General features: G+C 45.6%; 2 protein-coding genes across 10 annotated transcripts in view; one reads left to right on the top strand and one right to left on the bottom strand.

Annotated features, from left to right (window-relative positions):
* C7orf50 (C7orf50 homolog) overlaps positions 1 to 17,695 on the top strand; it is a 95,136-nt gene that overhangs the window by 40,683 nt on the left and 36,758 nt on the right. The window lies entirely within an intron of this gene.
* GPR146 (G protein-coupled receptor 146) overlaps positions 1 to 17,695 on the bottom strand; it is a 35,743-nt gene that overhangs the window by 5,608 nt on the left and 12,440 nt on the right. The window contains exons 2-4 of one of the 9 annotated variants that reach the window (XM_046900600.1): positions 17,412 to 17,453; positions 8,489 to 13,231; positions 7,164 to 7,422 (exon numbers count right to left, since the gene is read on the bottom strand). The exons of 1 other annotated variant lie outside the window; for it this stretch is intronic. Coding sequence is in view for 1 of the 8 variants with exons in the window: in XM_015294154.4 (XP_015149640.2) it covers positions 1,691 to 1,763 (73 nt within the window). In the remaining 7 variants the exon portion in view is untranslated. Of the gene's footprint in view, positions 1 to 1,690; positions 5,645 to 7,163; positions 7,423 to 8,488; positions 13,232 to 17,411; positions 17,454 to 17,695 lie in introns of those variants that run through there. 7 more of the 9 variants (XM_046900598.1, XM_046900599.1, NM_001277532.3 and 4 more) reach the window with 7 other exon arrangements.

Below are 17,695 nucleotides of genomic sequence, written 5' to 3'. Positions count from 1 at the left end.
AAGGCACAGCTGAGGCAGTGTGGTGAATGGATGCTGGGTCAGTCACTGGTAAGGCAACAGGAAACTGGGAACTGAGGTGGAAGGTTTGGTTTTGTGTTTTGTTGGCTTTTCTTTACAAGCCTCTATTCAGGTTTCTAACCTACAACAAGTACTGGAAAAACAATGGACCTCTGTAGTCTAGGGAACCTAATAGGAGGGCAGCCTGAATTTCCAAAATGACAGGAATTAACCATCATTTCCTCCCGAAATAGCTTAAATTCTTCCGAAAGTAAGCTGATATCAGTAGTCATTGTCTAGCTATCCTTTGTCATCAGAAATCAGTGGACTCCTCAAAGCAATCATCTCTTTCTAACATGCAGAAATAAGTAATCTCTAAAGCAATCTCTGAGGTACAACTGGGAACATTCAAGGCCTTCAGATCATGGCTGTCATTCCTGCCAGGCCTTTCCTGGGACAGCATGGCAGACGATTTCCCATGTCAGGTGTAGTCTGAGCTGGTCAGATACGCAGCATTGTGTTTTTTAGGCACGTACAGGAAGGCACACAAATACATTCTTTCCAGCGAGAGAACAAGATTCAATCGAATCCACATGAAGCACTATGCAATTAAAATGAATGTCGCTAGACAACATGCTGTACTCAATGAACCACATGGCTGAAGGATGCAGAATGGGTTCTGTAACTGCTGGGAGATGCGCAGTTCCATCTCTGTAGCGTTAATCCTCTGGCACTTCAGCTAGCTGAAATCCAGAAGAACATGTTCCAGAATCGTGTCCAGGCCAATTTTATTTCCCACTGCAGTTGTTCTGTGTGCATTTTCTTCTAAATAGCACAGCCAAATAGCAGGCTAAAATGCAGCCACTTAGCTGGGCAGACAGATGTTTACTCCGTGGTCCCATGCCGGGTTTGTCAGGTAAGAGATGCCTTTGACAGTAGCACAAGATGCAGGTCTGTTGTATTCAAAGATTTGTTTCACCTCTGGATAAAAACCTTTTTGTCTGTGTTCCCAAACCAGTTCTTCAGTGTTGCATAGATATACAAACTGTGGTATCTTTATACTGCCCCTTAATCCTCATTCTATTTTGAACACTGTAAACAGTGTAGTGTGTCTTCAGGAAGCATCTGGTGTTTTAAAACTTTGAAAAGAAGGAAAGCTGTCTTGCACAGTCGAAGGCAACCAAAATTCCATCTCACTGAAGTGCTGTGGCTCAATTCAAGCAAAGCAGCAGACTGGAACAAGATATTGCAAATATATGCATTAAGGCAAGTGCAAGGCTGACTAAGCACGGGCATGGGTACAATCATGTAATTCCATTATGTAGGTTTATCCTTAAGCACGTAACTTCGATTACTCCAGACTGAGTTACATCAGCCGCGAGCACTTGCCTGTGTGCTGTCTCAGAAGGAAGTCAGCAGCCTTTGCATTGTATTTGCCTTGTGTTTTATAGAGCGGTGGGATGGCTGGTTTCGCAACTGCGTGTAATAACTACTCCATTTTCTTGACATTCTCTAACTGCAGGTAGGTAAGGCAGCTCTGTTTTAATGACAGAAGCGGCAGGATATCTGATAAATAGTAACTTTCTGAAATGACAAAACCCACCTCAAAAAGGAGCACAAATAAAACCCACGCCAAATAACCACACTTCGTTACAGATTCCTGGCGGCCAGGTGAGGCACACTGACTGCTCACCTGTGCTGGCTTTTCTCCCCGCAAAGGCACTGAGCCCCCAGCCTGGCCTGGGCCAGTCCTCACCACTCTCCATGGGCAGGATTCCATAGATCACCACCGAGCACTTCTCCAGCAAAAGGCAGTTTCTCAGTCCCAGGTTGTCTGCGTTGCGTAAGCTGATGCTGTAGTGCTCTTGTTTACTGTGCTCTGACTCAGCCGTCCCCAGTGCTTCCCCCTCGTGCTGTCTGGGCTCACACTTTTATCATATTGCTATCAACATCAGCTCTTGAAATCGAAAACCGAGAGGAAGGCGCGTGTCCCGCCCGCTGCTCGCACCCCTCCTCGCCTCCAGCCTTACCTTCACCCACACCTCACAGCCCTGCGCACGCTCCTGGGCAGCACTTGCATGGAGGGCATGCAGGGAGGGCAGCAGCCGGAGCACATCGCCGCTCCCGCAGCCCATCGCCTCCCAGCCCCAGTGCTGCACGCTGCACTTGTTTTTCCCCCGGTGACTTACTCACCACTTTGGGCTTGGCTTGGCTGTGTGAGGCCCCTCCCTTTGGCTATTTACAGCCCCGCTCAAGAAGCGAGAGGCTGGGCTTCAGCCCCTGGGTTTCCGATTTACTGCCCAAAACGCTCGGGCTGAGGCAGCAATCAGTGCTGTCAGGGGGTTGTCGTCTGTGCTCGGCTTCTGTGGGGACATCTGGGAACCCCTTCCCTGCCCCGCAGTCCACTGCTCTCACTCAAGAGCGTGTGCTTTATTTTTAACCCGTGGTAAGAATATACAGCTTTGAGGTTTCACTTTTACAGGCCATACGTCGTGAGCACATTGTGCTAAGAGGTGTCCTGCTGCTTGTCCTGCTCACACGGTGAGCTCGAGCTGCTGGGTAGGCAGGTTTAGGGCACTGACGTGGAATTCAGAGATTGCTTTGGTGTTGTGAGGATACGACAGGGTCCTCGCTTTGTGATGGTGTTACAGATTCCATTGTGTTTCCTTTCGTTGAGAAGCTGGAAAGATGGCTGAGCTCAGTGTGTGCGTGTTGCACACAGGCAGTGCTGTGTGTGCTTTCTCTCTATCCTGAAAATGGATTGTTGCTTTTGAAGGTTGACTGAGCTGCAGGTTGATCATTCATGGTGTGTTGAATTTTGTGTCCTGCTGTCGCCCCCTCTTGCTGTCCAGATGTTTAGTTTAGAAAAGAAATGCTTTTGTCTGCTTGATCTGTATGTGACAGAGCCCTTACGCAGATAATCCAAACTCTGAGTATTCTTTTTCACAAACTGTAATGTCATTATAAGCCGTGTGTAGCTAATAAAGCTGTTGCCAACAAATGAAGTCTCTGCAGATGCTGAGCATTCATACCTTCCTCAGGTTCCCAAAGGATCTCTTAATTTATACAGGGACTGAAAGCAAAGCGTGCTGCGTGGGGAGGCATTGCGGGACTGCAGGGGTTTGCAGAAGCAGAAAACTGGTAGTCTTTGTCAGAAGTGTAGCATGAACCGTGACTTAGTAGATTCTGGCTACTCATCAGGGTCTGTAAGGTGCATTCAGAAAGTGACATGGTAAGTATTGTTTATGGATTGCTCCTTAAACATTTAAATAGTGGATGATTGGTGTTTCAGAAGAGTGGCACACCTGCCATTAGTTGTGCCCCAGGGGGAACACCCTCTGAGCTCTGAAATGTGAGAGAAAGCCGTCTCACGTCGCTGTGACCTCACAGTCTGTGCTACATGATGTTTTTTCAGCTTACCAGTTGATCTATGTGTCGTAGGGGTTAACAGAGGAGTTGTTGGCTGTCTGTACAGAAAAGTAAAACTTGATTGTCCAGATTGGATGAGAGAGGAAAAATGCTGCAGTGCAGGCAAGTAGGATGCAGAATATACTTCTGTTGTATGGCGGCTGAGCTGCTATTGTTTGGAATATAATGATACGGCACAGATAAAATGCTTTAAACATTAGTGTAGAAGAAAATCCTGCTTGATACTGGGTGCTGGGCTGAGAAACAGGCCTCTGCCAACCCCATCATTTGCGTCTTCCTGGTGCAATCATTGACCAGTTTGACGGGTGGTATGCTTATAATTGATATCAGTTTCATTTTATAATGTGGTTGATCCCATGCAGTACAACGTGAAAGAAGCCATGAGTGGATTACAGTAATAACTGATGCATAAAGCAGCATTAAATCTGACATCCTGCCTCGGATGCTTGAAGCATACAAACAGAAGAGCAGGAGCAGAGCAGTGGGGCGCGGTGGTTTTCTTCCTCTTGCAGTACCGCTTTCCGTTCCTGTCCTGGCAGAGGGAGCACGAGGTTCTTCAGATGATACTCGTCACTTCTTTCTTCTCTCATTCCTCTGGGACTTCCCGGGCTGCCCTGGATGCATTCTTAGGCATGTCAAGCCAGCAACGAGAATGGAATTCTCAGAAACGCTGGGTGTATTTCCGTCACACGTGGGGTGAGCACACAGTTGCTTCTGAAGTCACTCCTCACGCTGTGCTTCGGTCATCCTTTGAGATCGCTCACCCATCTCACTGCTTTCTCAGAAACTCTAAACAAACATCTGCTTGAGAACACTTCACAGTTCAGCTCCTTCCCTTGGGCCCCTCGCTTGTGATGTGAAGTTTTTTTTTGCTGTTCCACAGATGTTTGCAACCACTGTCATTTGTTTATTCTTTTATTCCATAGGCAGCACCGTTGTGGTAAATCATTGCATTGCAGCTACAGCGCAATTCAGAGCCCACTTCTGCTGCCTGGTAGCAACCTACCAACTATAAGAGCAGTTTTTTCACTTCCCTTTCAATGCTTTCTTTACTATTATTATTTCTATTACTACTGCGTAAATATATGCAGTGCCCTCCAATGCAAAATGTTAACAAAGTCCCATTAGCACACTTTGTTTAGATTGTTAATGTCTCTCTTGGGAGCCTGAGTTCACGTAAGGGCACATCAGAGCTAAGCTCTCTGCAGGTTGCCCTCACAGATCAGTATGCATCAGGTGAGTTCAGGTGCTCCTTTGGAAGAAAAAGGAAAACTTATTTTTAGCTAGTGGCAAAGTAAAGCCTGTGAGGGAGAGATAGCCCAGCACCAAGGGCACTGCGGGCTGTGCAGGAGGAGCCCTCCGTGTGCAGAGGCAGCTGCTGTCTGCCAGGCACATCTGCCTTCATGCAGTTAAGAACACAGCCCCAGCAGGAGCTGCACTGCTAGCAGTGCTCTGCGTGCTCAGCAGCAGCTGCCCAGGGCTCCACAGGGGTTAACTCTGTCACTTGCTTGCTCTGTCCCTTATCTCAGTGCCCAAATATCAGATCAGTGCGTCTGAGTGCTCTCCTGCTCCACCTCTTCCTGACTTTGCTTTATCTCTGAATTCCGATAGAGCCTCTGCATGGAAATCTCACTGTCCCTTGTCTGTAACATCTCTGTGTGGTGGGGAGGGCTTTGCTACAGCGAGCAGTGCAGCTCCTAATGCACAGTGAATGTCTTGTGGCTTGAGGTGGGCTCTCTCCTTGTTCATACAGGAGGGCCAACCTGCCCAGCAGAGTACATTGCATGGATCAGCTCACATAGTGGCTACCAGCATTTGAAACACAAGTGTTATTTTTGTGTGGGTGTGTAAAGATTGGATCATGGAGACATATATTTGTATACATATATATAGAGAGATTTTTTTTAATTTGAGGAGAGAGAAAATCACAAAGCATCTTTATGCTAATTATCCTTGCTTAGATCACAGGTGCAAATTTGCACCTCTTAGTGATAGTACGTGGTTGGATCTCTGAATCTCCAGCATTGCTCAGGACTGTAGGAGCGAGCAATGTGCATGAGCTGAGCATTATGATTAAATCAGCATCACTCTATCAAAGACCAGTCCTTGCCTATCAAAATTAGTGTGAATTATCCCTATTCTCTGTGGACTGAACTCACTGCAGGGCAGTATGGGAGGCAGGGATCCTGCAGGGATGGCTGTGAGCGAGCTGCCCGCTGAGCTGGCTGGGTGGAACCTACAGCTCTTATCTTAACCCTCGTTGCTGGCTTCTCCCATGCTCAGGGGCTGTGATGGGAAACTCTGCTCAGAGTTGGCAGCATGGAAGCATTCTCTGCAGGAATTCTCCGGCCGACTGGCAGGAAGCACAGATGGTGGTTTTCCTGGAAGCTCTAACATCATGCCATTTCCTACTAGGGGCACATGTGAAAGCCAACGCCGTGGCTGATCAACCAGGCACCGTGCTGGCTGCAGGGGAATCTCTTGTGAAACACTCAGGCTGCCAGGGCCAGGTTTCTCGTAAATGCAGAAATATTGACATAGCTCTTTCCAAGATAACAATAAGTATGAAACCGGTTTGAGTCTGGAGTTTGAAGAGCACAGCCTGCCCTTAACAGAGCTCTGCTATGGCTGAAATGACTTCGAGATTTGTCACATCCGTTGACGATAAGCAGATATCTTCCTGATAATGGTCAGCAGAAGTCTGAGAGCTCTTGTTCCTGACCCTCCTGTGGCTTTTAATTTCTTCGGCTCAGTGAAGGAAATGCCATTTTCCAGCTGCCTCCTTGAGATGGACTGGCATGTTTACTGATGCTGTTTTACTCCATTGGTAGTTGCTGAATACAGTATTTTAACTGAAGGTTTTAGGAGGGCTAGTGTAATATTAATGCTGGCGTTAGGATGACTGTTCTTACAGAGATCTGGAGTAGGAGTTTCATTTACAAGGAGCTTGAAATTAATCAAGGCATCTCGTTGGCTGAAAATCGGAAGGTTCAGGTTTGTCCATCTACTGCTTGTCTGCTGCAGCTCCCCTCTCCACTACACCAGCGCTGGGGGGTTTGCCTGCTATTCATCAACATTTCAGTTGATTGATGGGGTTAATCACTGATAGGGCTTCCTGCAGCACCTATGTGTACGGGGCAATCCATCAGACTCCAAGAAGGCAGTGCTGACCCTGATGGCTGTCTGTTGCAGGACGTTGGCTGGGCATGTGGCAGTGCTCTGTGTGCCTTCCCAGGCGTGCAGGTGGGAGTGCTTCCTCAGCCATTTTTAGCAGAGGTCGGTTCTTCTGTGGGTATCAGTATGAGACTGCACAAGTGTTCCCAAGGGCAGAAATCAGAAGTAGTTTGTGGGGGGTGAGCAGTGTGCAAAGGAGTCTCGGGCCTTTGTAACCCGGGGTTCTCTGTCTGGAGTCTCTCATTGCAGAAACATCAGCAATATACTTATGGTGAGGGTGCTACCTGTGACACCTGCTAGCCCACCACTGTCCAACACATGGGATTTTCAGAAGCACTGGTTAGGGCTTTTACACATCCCTGGGAATACAGCCCAATAAATGACATTAAATGAAGGCAGCTGTTTACTAATTGTAGCAATTCACATACCATGAAGCCGTTAGCAATTATTTGTCCTTTGAGCAGATTTAGGTGTATGCATTTAAAAAAAAATCTTACAGAGCACAACCTTTGTAGCAGATTTCGTTACTGCGGAGCTGTATAACACCTTGATTATAAACGTACCTTGAGTGTCTGCTTCCTTCTGTGCTAATGGGTGGAAGCCTGAGGAGTAATTAGTTTGTCACAGAGCCAGTTTCGTAGTAATGATTGATAAATGGTTGTTGTTGCATGGCCCACAGATACAGAGTGCATGCCAACACGAAGCCACTGCTTAAGGAGGTCACTGGAGCTGATCAGTCCATCCTCATATACGTGAGCACTGTTTTAGCTGTTGTGGAACATATCCTGATGTTCTGATAAAGCTTTCTGTGCTGTTCAGACCCTGAAGTGAGCAGTTAAAGTGAATCATTCTGATGTACAGATCATGAACGCAGACATTCACATGAATCATTTTGTCCAGACATTTGATTAACTTCTTTTTTTCATAATCAATTCAAATCCTGTTGGAATCCATAGGATGCTGCTTTGGCTCGAATCATTGGGCCAATCAGATACGTTCAGAATGTGATGCTGGTGTAAGAAATGGCGTGCTGCCTTTTTATGCTGCTTTAGCACTTATATAAAAGGGACGTAAAGTTCAGCAGGCAGAGCCCTAAAGCGAAGTGGGTCTTGTGCTAAGTGCAGTAGAAAACAGATTTGCAAACATTGTGGTGATTAGCATAGTTAAAAATGCTTATGGAGGCTGAAAAGGACAGCAGTCATTCTGCTTATTCAGAGCTTCTGCTGAAAGCAGGAAATTTTTGGTGCTTTGATGTTTGCCTTTGGCTTACCTTCTTTTAGAATATAAATGAAAATGCAGCTTAATTGTAATTAATTAGTTAATTAGTTGCTGCAGTGTCTTTTAGCTGCTTTGCAGTAATATTTCACAGTACGGTTTGCTGCGTGTTTTTTCACTGTGCTATGAATAGAAGATTCACAAGTGTCTCACTTCCACTGACAACTTTTCTTCTTTATTAAAGACTAATTAGATTAATATCTGATCAATTTCTCTGCTAGATCTCTGCCGTACCGTTCAGGATTTAATATAAAGTAAAAAATTAAGGTCTCATATATACAGAGCAACTAGTAAGAAAAGCTTAGAGCCACATGTTCATACATTGAAGAAGCAGTAAATGAGAAGCCCGGCATAATGAGTGAGAGAGTGAAAACTGTTGTGCCTAAGGAAGCCCACTGTAACTTTCGTGTGGTCGAGCAGATCTAAGTAGGAACATGACACATTTATACGTCTACGCTTTCCTAAAGAACTGCTCTCTAAAAGCTGACCGCTGGTTTGTAACGATGGAGCTGTTTGTCTGCACTGACCCAAAGCTCGTATGCGCTAACACAAATTGTTCCCAGCCTCAGAAAAAGCAAAAGCATTCCAGAAGGTGAACTGTTAAGAATCTCACCTGGTAGGCAGTGCCCTGCTGTCCCGTGCTGGCTGGCAGAAACATTTTGTCCATCAAGTCAGAGCCCCTCCCAAGGTAAGCTCAGCAGAAACTCCGACCTCTCATTTCTCCAGCAAGAGTAAACAACAGGGAGGCTGAGCAGCAGCCCGCTGACGGCTGCACCAGCCCTGCTCATGGCACCGAGTCTGTATTTACATGTGACTTCCCCTGCACATACATACACATAATCCTTTAAGCTTCAGCTGCACGCTGCTATTGGCCGAGAGGGCAGTTGCAAAACCACGGCGTCCACAGCGATATCGCGGCGCGGTTCAGTCGGAGGGGTGCAGGGGTGTTGGTCGCCGGGCCCAGTGCTGCCAGCAGGTCTGTTCTGCGTGCCACCGTGTAACCACGGAAGGGTTTTGTTGTTGTTTCTCAAGTACAAACTGGAAGGATGTGACTGTGGTTCAGGAATAGCCCAGCCCTTGCTGGCGTTGCATAACCAGCAACAAATAGTGTCTGCATCCATTGGAGGAGCTGCTTTTGTACCAGAAAGAACTTTTTACCAGGGAAGTAGCTATTCTGCAAGGCTGTGTGTGCTAACAGCATAGCAAACCCTGGGCGCAGGGAGCTGAACTTCCCTTAGAGCTGCTCTCACAGCTGTATTTGTCAGGAGCCAAACCCTGCCCTGCTCTGCAAAGCACTGCTGTGCAGCAGAAGCCTGCAGCACCCACCTGGCCTGGGAGCTTAAACAGAAAGCTGCGTTAGACCTGAAACAGAGCCAGCATGTGTTTGAAAAAATGCTTCAATATAACCCTCTGAGTTACTTTAAGCATTCAGAAAGAATACTTCAATTAAAAAAAAAAAAAGGGGGGGGGGGGAAGATGCTACTGCTTCATCATTCTTACTCTAATGAGATCGGAGGTAAATGTAAATTCCTTTCATCTGAATAAAAGGAGTGTAATATCATGATTCTGTGTACTTCGCTTGAATACAAATTGCTGCTGAATAATTTGCTTTGTAAAACTGTAATGAAGAATTAATTTATATTTTCCTCCCCGTCCACAGCAGAGAAGCATAGTGGATGCTTTGACTTATTAACCCAAAAGGAGCTGATGCCTAAAATGAATGATGGATGTGTATGTTTATGTCTGCACCCTGCTCTGTGGTACTGCAAAGATGGAGTCGCGGTTGTTTGAGGTGCTGTCATCTCTGACAGCTGCTACAAACTGACGGGCAGTTCTGCTCTGATTTTCTATTTATGGAAGCCAAGTGAGACAAAGGCAAATGAGTTCTGTTCAGTTTTGCTCGCCAAGGTTGATCTTTTAGGAGTGCTTGGTACAGTAATTCAGCTTTACGTAGAGCTACTGCTCAGGATGGACTAAGCAATTCACAGGGCTAACGTGAAAGTAGTTATTGAGGACTGTGGTTGCTGGGGTATTGCTTTTATGAGCTGAACTGGTTTTGTTGAAGCATCGTGGCATCAGTGAATTAGCTGGTGTGTGCCTGGACCTTTGCTAGCCGTGTGGAAGTTGTCTATAAGGAATAGGGTTGTCAGAACCTCAGCATGCTTTTGATCCAAGCTGGAATCACGGTGCCTTCAGAGGATTGCAAACGGCCCATCAGCTGGTGTGCAGTACAGAGGTTGTGATGTGGGCAGGGATCTCCTCGTTCCATTGCACAGATGCTTGCAGTCACCGACTGATACTTTTTCCTGTTTTTCAGTTTAAGTGCTGAACTAAGAAGTAATGTGAAGGGAATCCACTCAGGACTTGTGTTAATCTGTGTTTTATCTTAGTATGAGAATTCAGCAAGTTCAGATTTGGCTTAACATGCCCAAAAATGCTTTGGTAATTACCTAAAATAAATTGTATTTGCAAATCAGCTGAAGCAAGCAAGACTTGTCAGCAAATACCAGATGAGTTGCTTTAGGGATGTCTTTTGTATGAGCACAACTTTTTGCCCCTTTAAGAAGGAGAGCACTGTTGTTCCTGCGCTGCAGCCCGGCAGTTGCACGTTAATCCTTCACCAGCAGTGACTGCTTTGGGCATTTCAAGCAGCTTCCCCCATGGGCTGTGCTGAAGCTGGCAGCCCTGCTTGCAGCGTCAGCAGTTTGGTTTCAAAAAGGACCACAAAGGTGCACTTCTGTAGGGTGCCTCACAAGCAGCTGAAGCTGCTGAGACAGGTGCCTAAGTGTAGTATTCCTAACGCCAGCTCCATTGGCATGGGAGCAGTGCGGAGCAGGTTGGAGAGCAGTGATAGCATCTGTCCCATCGCAGCGCCTTCCCCAGCTGACGTGACTCAGGATGCTGATGTGGTTTTAGTGACAATCCCTCAGACCTGCTAACCCAGCTAATTCCCAGTGGCTTTCCGGGAGCGTTCTGAGCTTGTGATTCATTGCAGTACCATGCTTTTTATTTTTTTAAAACACGGGGATTCTGTTTCCAAAAGCATGGTTGTAAGCTGAAAGCATGGGACAGAAACTGATGGTTGCATACAAGTGGGAGTGATAATAACACGTGAGGCAGGAAGGACTGTTTCTGTCTTTTCTGTTCAGGAGATTTTTCACTCGGGCTTATTTATACCTGACCTCTAATCTGCACGGCCCTGAAACGCACTGCTGTGTGGATGTCTTGGGAACCACAATGGTGTTTGTCTGCAGGTTTTGTTTCTGCATACTTTGGATAATCTTATGAGCTATTGTTTGAAAATGTCATTAGATATTAAGTCAGTTTATTTAACCATTGTGTGCTAATCCAAACACACAGAGTATAACACCCTGCTCCTGACCTTTCCCTGCCACCGGGCTCTCAGAAGTTCTTCCTTCTGCAGACCTCAGGTGGTTGCGAAGGGGAACAGCTTTCACCCTCTGCTTGCTCTGCAAAGACCACACGTCTTGCACCTGCAGGTGCTACGGTTTGCTTCCCAGCATGGGGAAATGGCACTTAAGCAGGGCAGAAGTACAGGCCAGGGCTGTCTTCCTTGATAAATACTGGGGTGCACCTCCTCATCCTTGAACACTTAAAAAAAAATCCTAGTCCTAAAGCAGCAGGTTTGCATGCAGGGCTGCATGCAGCTAGCAGGATTTCATAGCCAGCTGCCCACGAAGCACTGCCTCCTTGCTTCTAAGGTCTGCTGGGTTGAACATTACCAATCAATGCCCTCCAGATTACGGGGAAAATTCTTGCACGGGAATCTTTTAAGATAAGGCTATGGTTGAGAAGCTGTGTCTTTTAGATGATATTAATTAAGAAAACCCCCCCATAATATGCTTCAAACTTCAGAAGTGAGTTAAAGCATCATCCCTCTAGTTATTCATTTTCATATTGACACTTCTGCTCTATGCTGATCTGAAAATATGATTTATTAAAGAACCTCTCCCCCAGCAGCTATTTGGATCAGATGAATGTATTGTATTTGCTGTTAATAGCAAGCTTTATGGGAAGCAAAACCAGAGGGAGAACACTACCAAAATGTTGACCTCAGTGAATAAAAATTGGACTGTTTGTGCCGTGAGAAAATGAGATAATTACAGCTATAAAATCCTGTGCTCCAAGAATGAAGACAAACAGCACACATGCTATGTGGAAATGGGAGAGCCCTTATATTAGGATAGATTCCTTGTCATCTTTTCTCCATAGTTTTTTTTAATAATGTGGGGATTTTTTAAATTAATTTTTTGTTGTTGTTATTAAGAACTAAAATTGTTGAGAATGTTCCTGGCAGCTTTGCAAGACGGGAGGGCTCAGTTTACAAACATTGCAACCCAGGAAAATATTTGGGAAGCAGTGTTGTGGTGTTTGGATACTACTGCTAGGAGCAGCTTTTGATGCATTTCTTATGCAGCATTGCAGCAATCTGGCCAATAGGAGTCCATTTGTCTGCTAACAATGAAGATTTGTTAGCCTGTCCAACTTGGAGGCAGCCCACTTAAAATTCACTTCTAGGCTTGCTCTTCATCTGAGCATAAAAAGTCATTTAAAAAACAAACTAACATGTCAGAACAGAGGTTTGATGTACCAGCTCCATACAGCACAGTAGCAGCATGGGCTGTTAGATTCCTTTAAGTGATGGCTGTTTGGTTTCCTCTGACACAGGTTGGGCTGATGTTGCACAAACCCTATCAGGTTGGTCTGTAAAGTACAGCATTTTCTGTGGAGCCTCTGGAATCCTGCTACAGACAGTACGTGTGTCCTGCTCCAACACCCAGTGCAAATAAAAGGCTGAAATTATATACCACTAACTTGCTTAATTAATTGCATGTCTCTGCAGTTGAGCTCAAAGGGTGGAAAGCACTGCTTTAAAGACGACCTACAGAACAGGTGACTGAGCGGCTGCTTGGGTGCCACTTGAAAGGGGAACACCCAATGAGGCAGGGAGGGAAAGCTGCTCCTGAGCTCCATGCTTCTTCCTGGCAGCCCAGGGCTCACAAGGCCAATCAGCCTTACACAATCAGCCCCCAGCAAGTAAACCTGGAGGTGGTGCAGCCCTATGATGTTCTCTTAACCTGTGCCTGACGTGGTACTGAAAGGACCTTCCCTACCTTCGGTGGTTTTCCCTTTCTGGCCAAGGGCGAGCCCTGGTGCAGCCTCTGGATGGGAAGCAGTGCAGCCGGATGGAGCACGCAGTCACACAGCACCTATTGGCCACTCAAACCTTTGCAGTCACTCCAGATTCGCACCTTTGTGCTGAAGCAGCAGAACACATCTTTCTTTCTGCCCCTTTCTGTTTTGCGTTTTTCTCTCTCCTGCAGCATCCGTGCAGCTGATGAAGAGAAAAACATGGAAACGGAAATGCGACTTTTTCAGAACCACACAGTTATTTCTGTAGGATAAGTTGGAGCTCCCAGAATTGTGCCCTCGTGCAAATCATCCTGTGCACTGTAAGCTTTGCCTTGGAGTTGTTACCATATGCCATGTGTTGACCCTAAGCTGCCAGATTTCTCCTACTGCTCTGTCCATGGCTTTGTTGTGGCTCTGGGACTTCAGTTTGGGATTTGCAAGTTCCCTGTGCTCCGGATTATGGAAGTGTGTCTGTGCCCTTCCCTTGTCTTCGGGTGTCAGCAGTAGATGATCATTTAAAGCAGGATTAGGAGGCAAGTTTTGAAGGTAGCTGATGATATAATTATTAAAAAAAAGGATCAAGAGGGAATTTATGCGTTTGGTGACACCAATTTTTACGCTTCCATTATGTGCAGTTACACCTGCACTAAGGGTGAAATTCTGGCACATCTGTGCCCAACTCTGCAAAACTTTGTCATTAGCGCTGCAAGAATTAGCAGTCAGCTCACGTAGTCAGCAGCAGCACATACTGTCAGGCAGTGTATAATGGCAATCTGTGAGAGCCAATATTTAATGTCTTAAAATGAGAAGAGCATCCAGGGTAACTTTTGAAATCACTTCACTTGAATTCAGTATAAATTCAAAAATATGAAGGTAAATACTAAAGTATTTTCATCAGATAGCTTAAAATTAATCTTTGGATTACTTTTTTTTTTTTCCCCCAAGAAAGAACCTCTGAGTAATGGAAAAATGGGATCCATATTGCTGTCATCCTAAAGCATGACACCGAGAGAAGAATGAGTTAGAGATAATTCCATTTTCTTGTTTAAACCATTTGAATCCCGAATGCTTTTAAATTACCTGCTGTAGGCTTTGACACTGCAAGTTAACTTTGGGTAGCTTAATATGTATAAAGAAACCAGGACAAAACCCCACTGAAATGTGTAGGGCTGGCCTGGTCTGGGCTTCCCTCCCACCGCTTCTTCCAGGGCTTTTCTTTATTGCTGAGCATTTCAGAATGCTGCTTCCAACTCAGCTATGTGTATGTTGTGTCTATGACAGAGCAGCACCAAACTTCAGACCATCAGTAGCTTCCCTTTGATGTGTTTGGGGAGACCTCTGATGTTTTTAAAGCTCACTGCAGGGTAATCACAGAACATACATCTGTTTAAACCAAATTCAAAGAGTATCACAAAGTGACACCTGCTGAAGTCTTTAATTAAAGTGACTTAATCTCTAGCAATCTCCACATACATAGGCAGAAAGTAGCTGTCTTTAAAATGTACTTTGAACTGCCATTCATTTAGAAATCAAAGGTTTGTGAATGAAACTTGGAGTGTGAGACGTGATGAAGCTGGACTGGAATGCCTTCTTGTTGGCATAGCCTGGTTTGCCTGGTGCTGCCAGCCCTGGGAGTGCGTTCGTATTGAGAATTATTTATAGAGGGCGAACATTAAAAGGTTCTCTAAAAATAAATGCATCAACCATATATCACCTTAAAAATATTCAAACATAGATTTGGGCACGCAGTGGAGAACTGCTCCTCCCATTAGTGAGTACTTTTCTGCCATTAAGCAATTGCAATGTCTAATTAGTTGTTATTTTGAGATGCGCTTATAAAACATGTATTTCTTTTTGTTTTTTTTTTTTTTAAATCAGGTGAAGTGGGTCAGACAACTGAACGCTGTGTAATGATAATCCTTTCTCCTTCCTGGGTCCTGTCATTAGCAGGATCTACTTAATTCAGCCCTCCCTCCTTGCTGGCAGTGGCAGCAGATGGCCTTCACTTTCTTTTCTGTGCTAAAAAGACGTTGGAAGGCTCCATCTCCTCAGCATTAAAGGCTGATCTTAGGATCACTGAGGTTGGAAAAGGTGACTGAGATCGCCTAGTCCAACCTCTGGCCCATCATTACCATGGCCTTTGTTTGGTGGATACTCTTTAGAATTAGCTCCTCTTCTTTCTCAATTCTCAGGCTTTCACCTACAAAAGTTCCCCAGTATGCTGAACAAAAGTATAGACATTCTTGTCCATATGCTTCGTCTGTTATGGATGTGCTGAGTTCGGTCACTACCAGTGATGTGTGCAAGGGAACCCAAAGGGAGATGAGCATTTCTTGATAACGCTGCGTTCTCAGACATCAGCTCCGAGATGTTTGAGACATTTGGTTTTGATTTTCCTTCGACTGCCTGCAGAGCTCACCAAACTAGTGTGGGCTGAGAGGAACAAGGCAGTGCAAAGAGCTTTGGCTTGCTTTAACTGTGGGTAGTCATGCTGTTAGGACACACAGTTACATTCTCAAATGCTGTGCTTGGCTTTTTTCTTTTCTCTTCCCCCCCCCCTCTTTTTTAGACACTTTCCCTTTATACTCTGTTTTGTTTAGAGTGATAGCTTTACCATATTCTTGTTTGGGATGCTGTTATCTGTTGTTTATAAACTTCTGAAGGAGAGAAATACCTGTGTCCTTTCTGGGGTCTAATTCTACTGTAATGTAAAGGACTCACTGCAGCGGTTGAGGAATCCTGGTGCTTTGCCCCAGGAAAATGGGAGCTGACACCTCTGGGAGCTGCACTCAGGGAAGAGGGCTGACCATCAGCTTGTCCCAGCCCTGCCTGCAGCCCTCCTGCCCACCAGAACTTGGCGTCCCCGTGTTTGACTTTTGGCACTTTGTCAAAAGCATTCTTGCATGGGGGACCCAAACCTACACAAATACCCTTATATCTCCTTATGCAAAAAAGCCCTTTGTGTAATTCTGCTATGCAAAGGCTTGGGGAGGTTTTCATGGCTTTAGCATCTGGCCAGCGAGCTCATACTGCTTTAGCTGTGTCCTGCAGGTAAGGAGTCTCTTCTGGGCCAACTTCAGCTTCTGGAATACCAGACTTACTGCTGGTTTTTTTGTAACAGTGGCCCCTAAAAAGAGAGCTGCCTGCACTTGAATGCATTTATGATTGGCCTTCAATGGAGAATTTAAATGAGAAGCTTGTCTTGTTCTAGCTGATATCTTACTCAATAGATCCCTTCTGTCGTTATACATGGAGTAGACTCTATGGTGATTGTGGTTGAGTATTTTAAAGTAATAGAAAACAGACAGAAAAAATTGTTGCATGTTTAAAAAAATCATAAAATGAAAGAGGAAGTGCATCATTTATTATAACACCATGTAGGCTAATGAAAAACATACTGCGGGCTGGAAATTTGTAAAGAGCTGAGCTCCAAAAGTTTCCATTCCCAAAAATGCCTTGGGGCCTCCGGCTGTAAGCTTGTGGCTAAAGAGGCCCTATGGTAAACTGACATAAAAAGTAACTACTCCATAAACATTCAGCTCCTGTTTCACAATAGCTGGAAATCAGTTTTTAGAAAGTGTTGCCTATTGATACTGACTACACTTTATCAAAGCGAGAGGAAGAGAGGCAGTGCATTTATGGCTTGAGTATCAGATTGGGAATTAAACACTGGGGAGATGGTTATTGGGCGCAGAAATGTTGTGTGTTCGTTGCATGGAGGAGAAAATGAAGAAGCTGAAGTGGTTTGCTGAGCGCCGCAGAGCAGCACTGAGTGCTGGCAGGGCCGGTGTTAGCATTAAATAATTCCTGGCTCCGGTCCTTGGCTCATTAAGCAGCGAGAGCAGCGCACTCTGGGCAGCCTTTGTCAGTGCGTAAAAGCCTTTCATGTGGGCTGTGGGCTTCCAGTGTTAGCTGCTGTGATGGCCTGCTGGTGGAGGTGGGGAGGAGAGCATTACTGCCTCCATTCCTTCTTGGCAGGGGTGGGCAAGCAGCTCGCAGAGATGATGCCAATCCAGTCCTCCAGGTGTTGATGTTCCTCCAGTCTGTTTCTCTGGATTTCAGGGGCTCTCTTGCCTGGCAAAGAGTCCTTGAGTGTCTGAGGATCATGGGCTGCATCCCCCAAGTCTGAATTTCCCAAAGCTATAGCTGTAGTACATTGGAGGAATCTCTGTATGAGCCCACATGGGTACCTGTCTGTGAGCTCTGAGGAGGTCCAGCTGGGAGCGAACACCAACTGCCTTCAGTAACCCCTCCAGGGGACTGAGTAAATTTGTCAGTACAATTTCACAGAAGTAAATAGGAGGTGTAGAAATAGCAATGCTGGTCAATATTCTCACTGTTGTACACGGATAAAAAAACCATACAATAATGCCTGTACTCACGTGAGGTGCAGCTCAGGAGAACGTCGCTCAAAGGTGGGACCACTGGAAGGGAAAGCAAAACAAAAAGGTGAAACAATTGCTTCTAAGTGGTTGAAAAGCAAATTTCACCCATACTGATAACGGGAAATTGGTTTCATTTATCTGTTCCCTCCCACCATACCAGGCTTCTTAGCACTTTCTGTAGTGTTTACAACACACAGTGTTGTATTAAAAGTGGAGAACATAATTGTTTGCAATGTTTGGCATTGAACTGCTGCAGGATGCTGCTGACTGACTGAGCACTG

This window comes from Gallus gallus, chromosome 14 (assembly GCF_016699485.2).
Source record: "Gallus gallus isolate bGalGal1 chromosome 14, bGalGal1.mat.broiler.GRCg7b, whole genome shotgun sequence".
Classification (NCBI taxonomy): Eukaryota; Metazoa; Chordata; class Aves; order Galliformes; family Phasianidae; genus Gallus; species Gallus gallus.
Note: the sequence above shows the minus strand (reverse complement) of the source record. Positions and strands in the feature narration are given on the sequence as shown.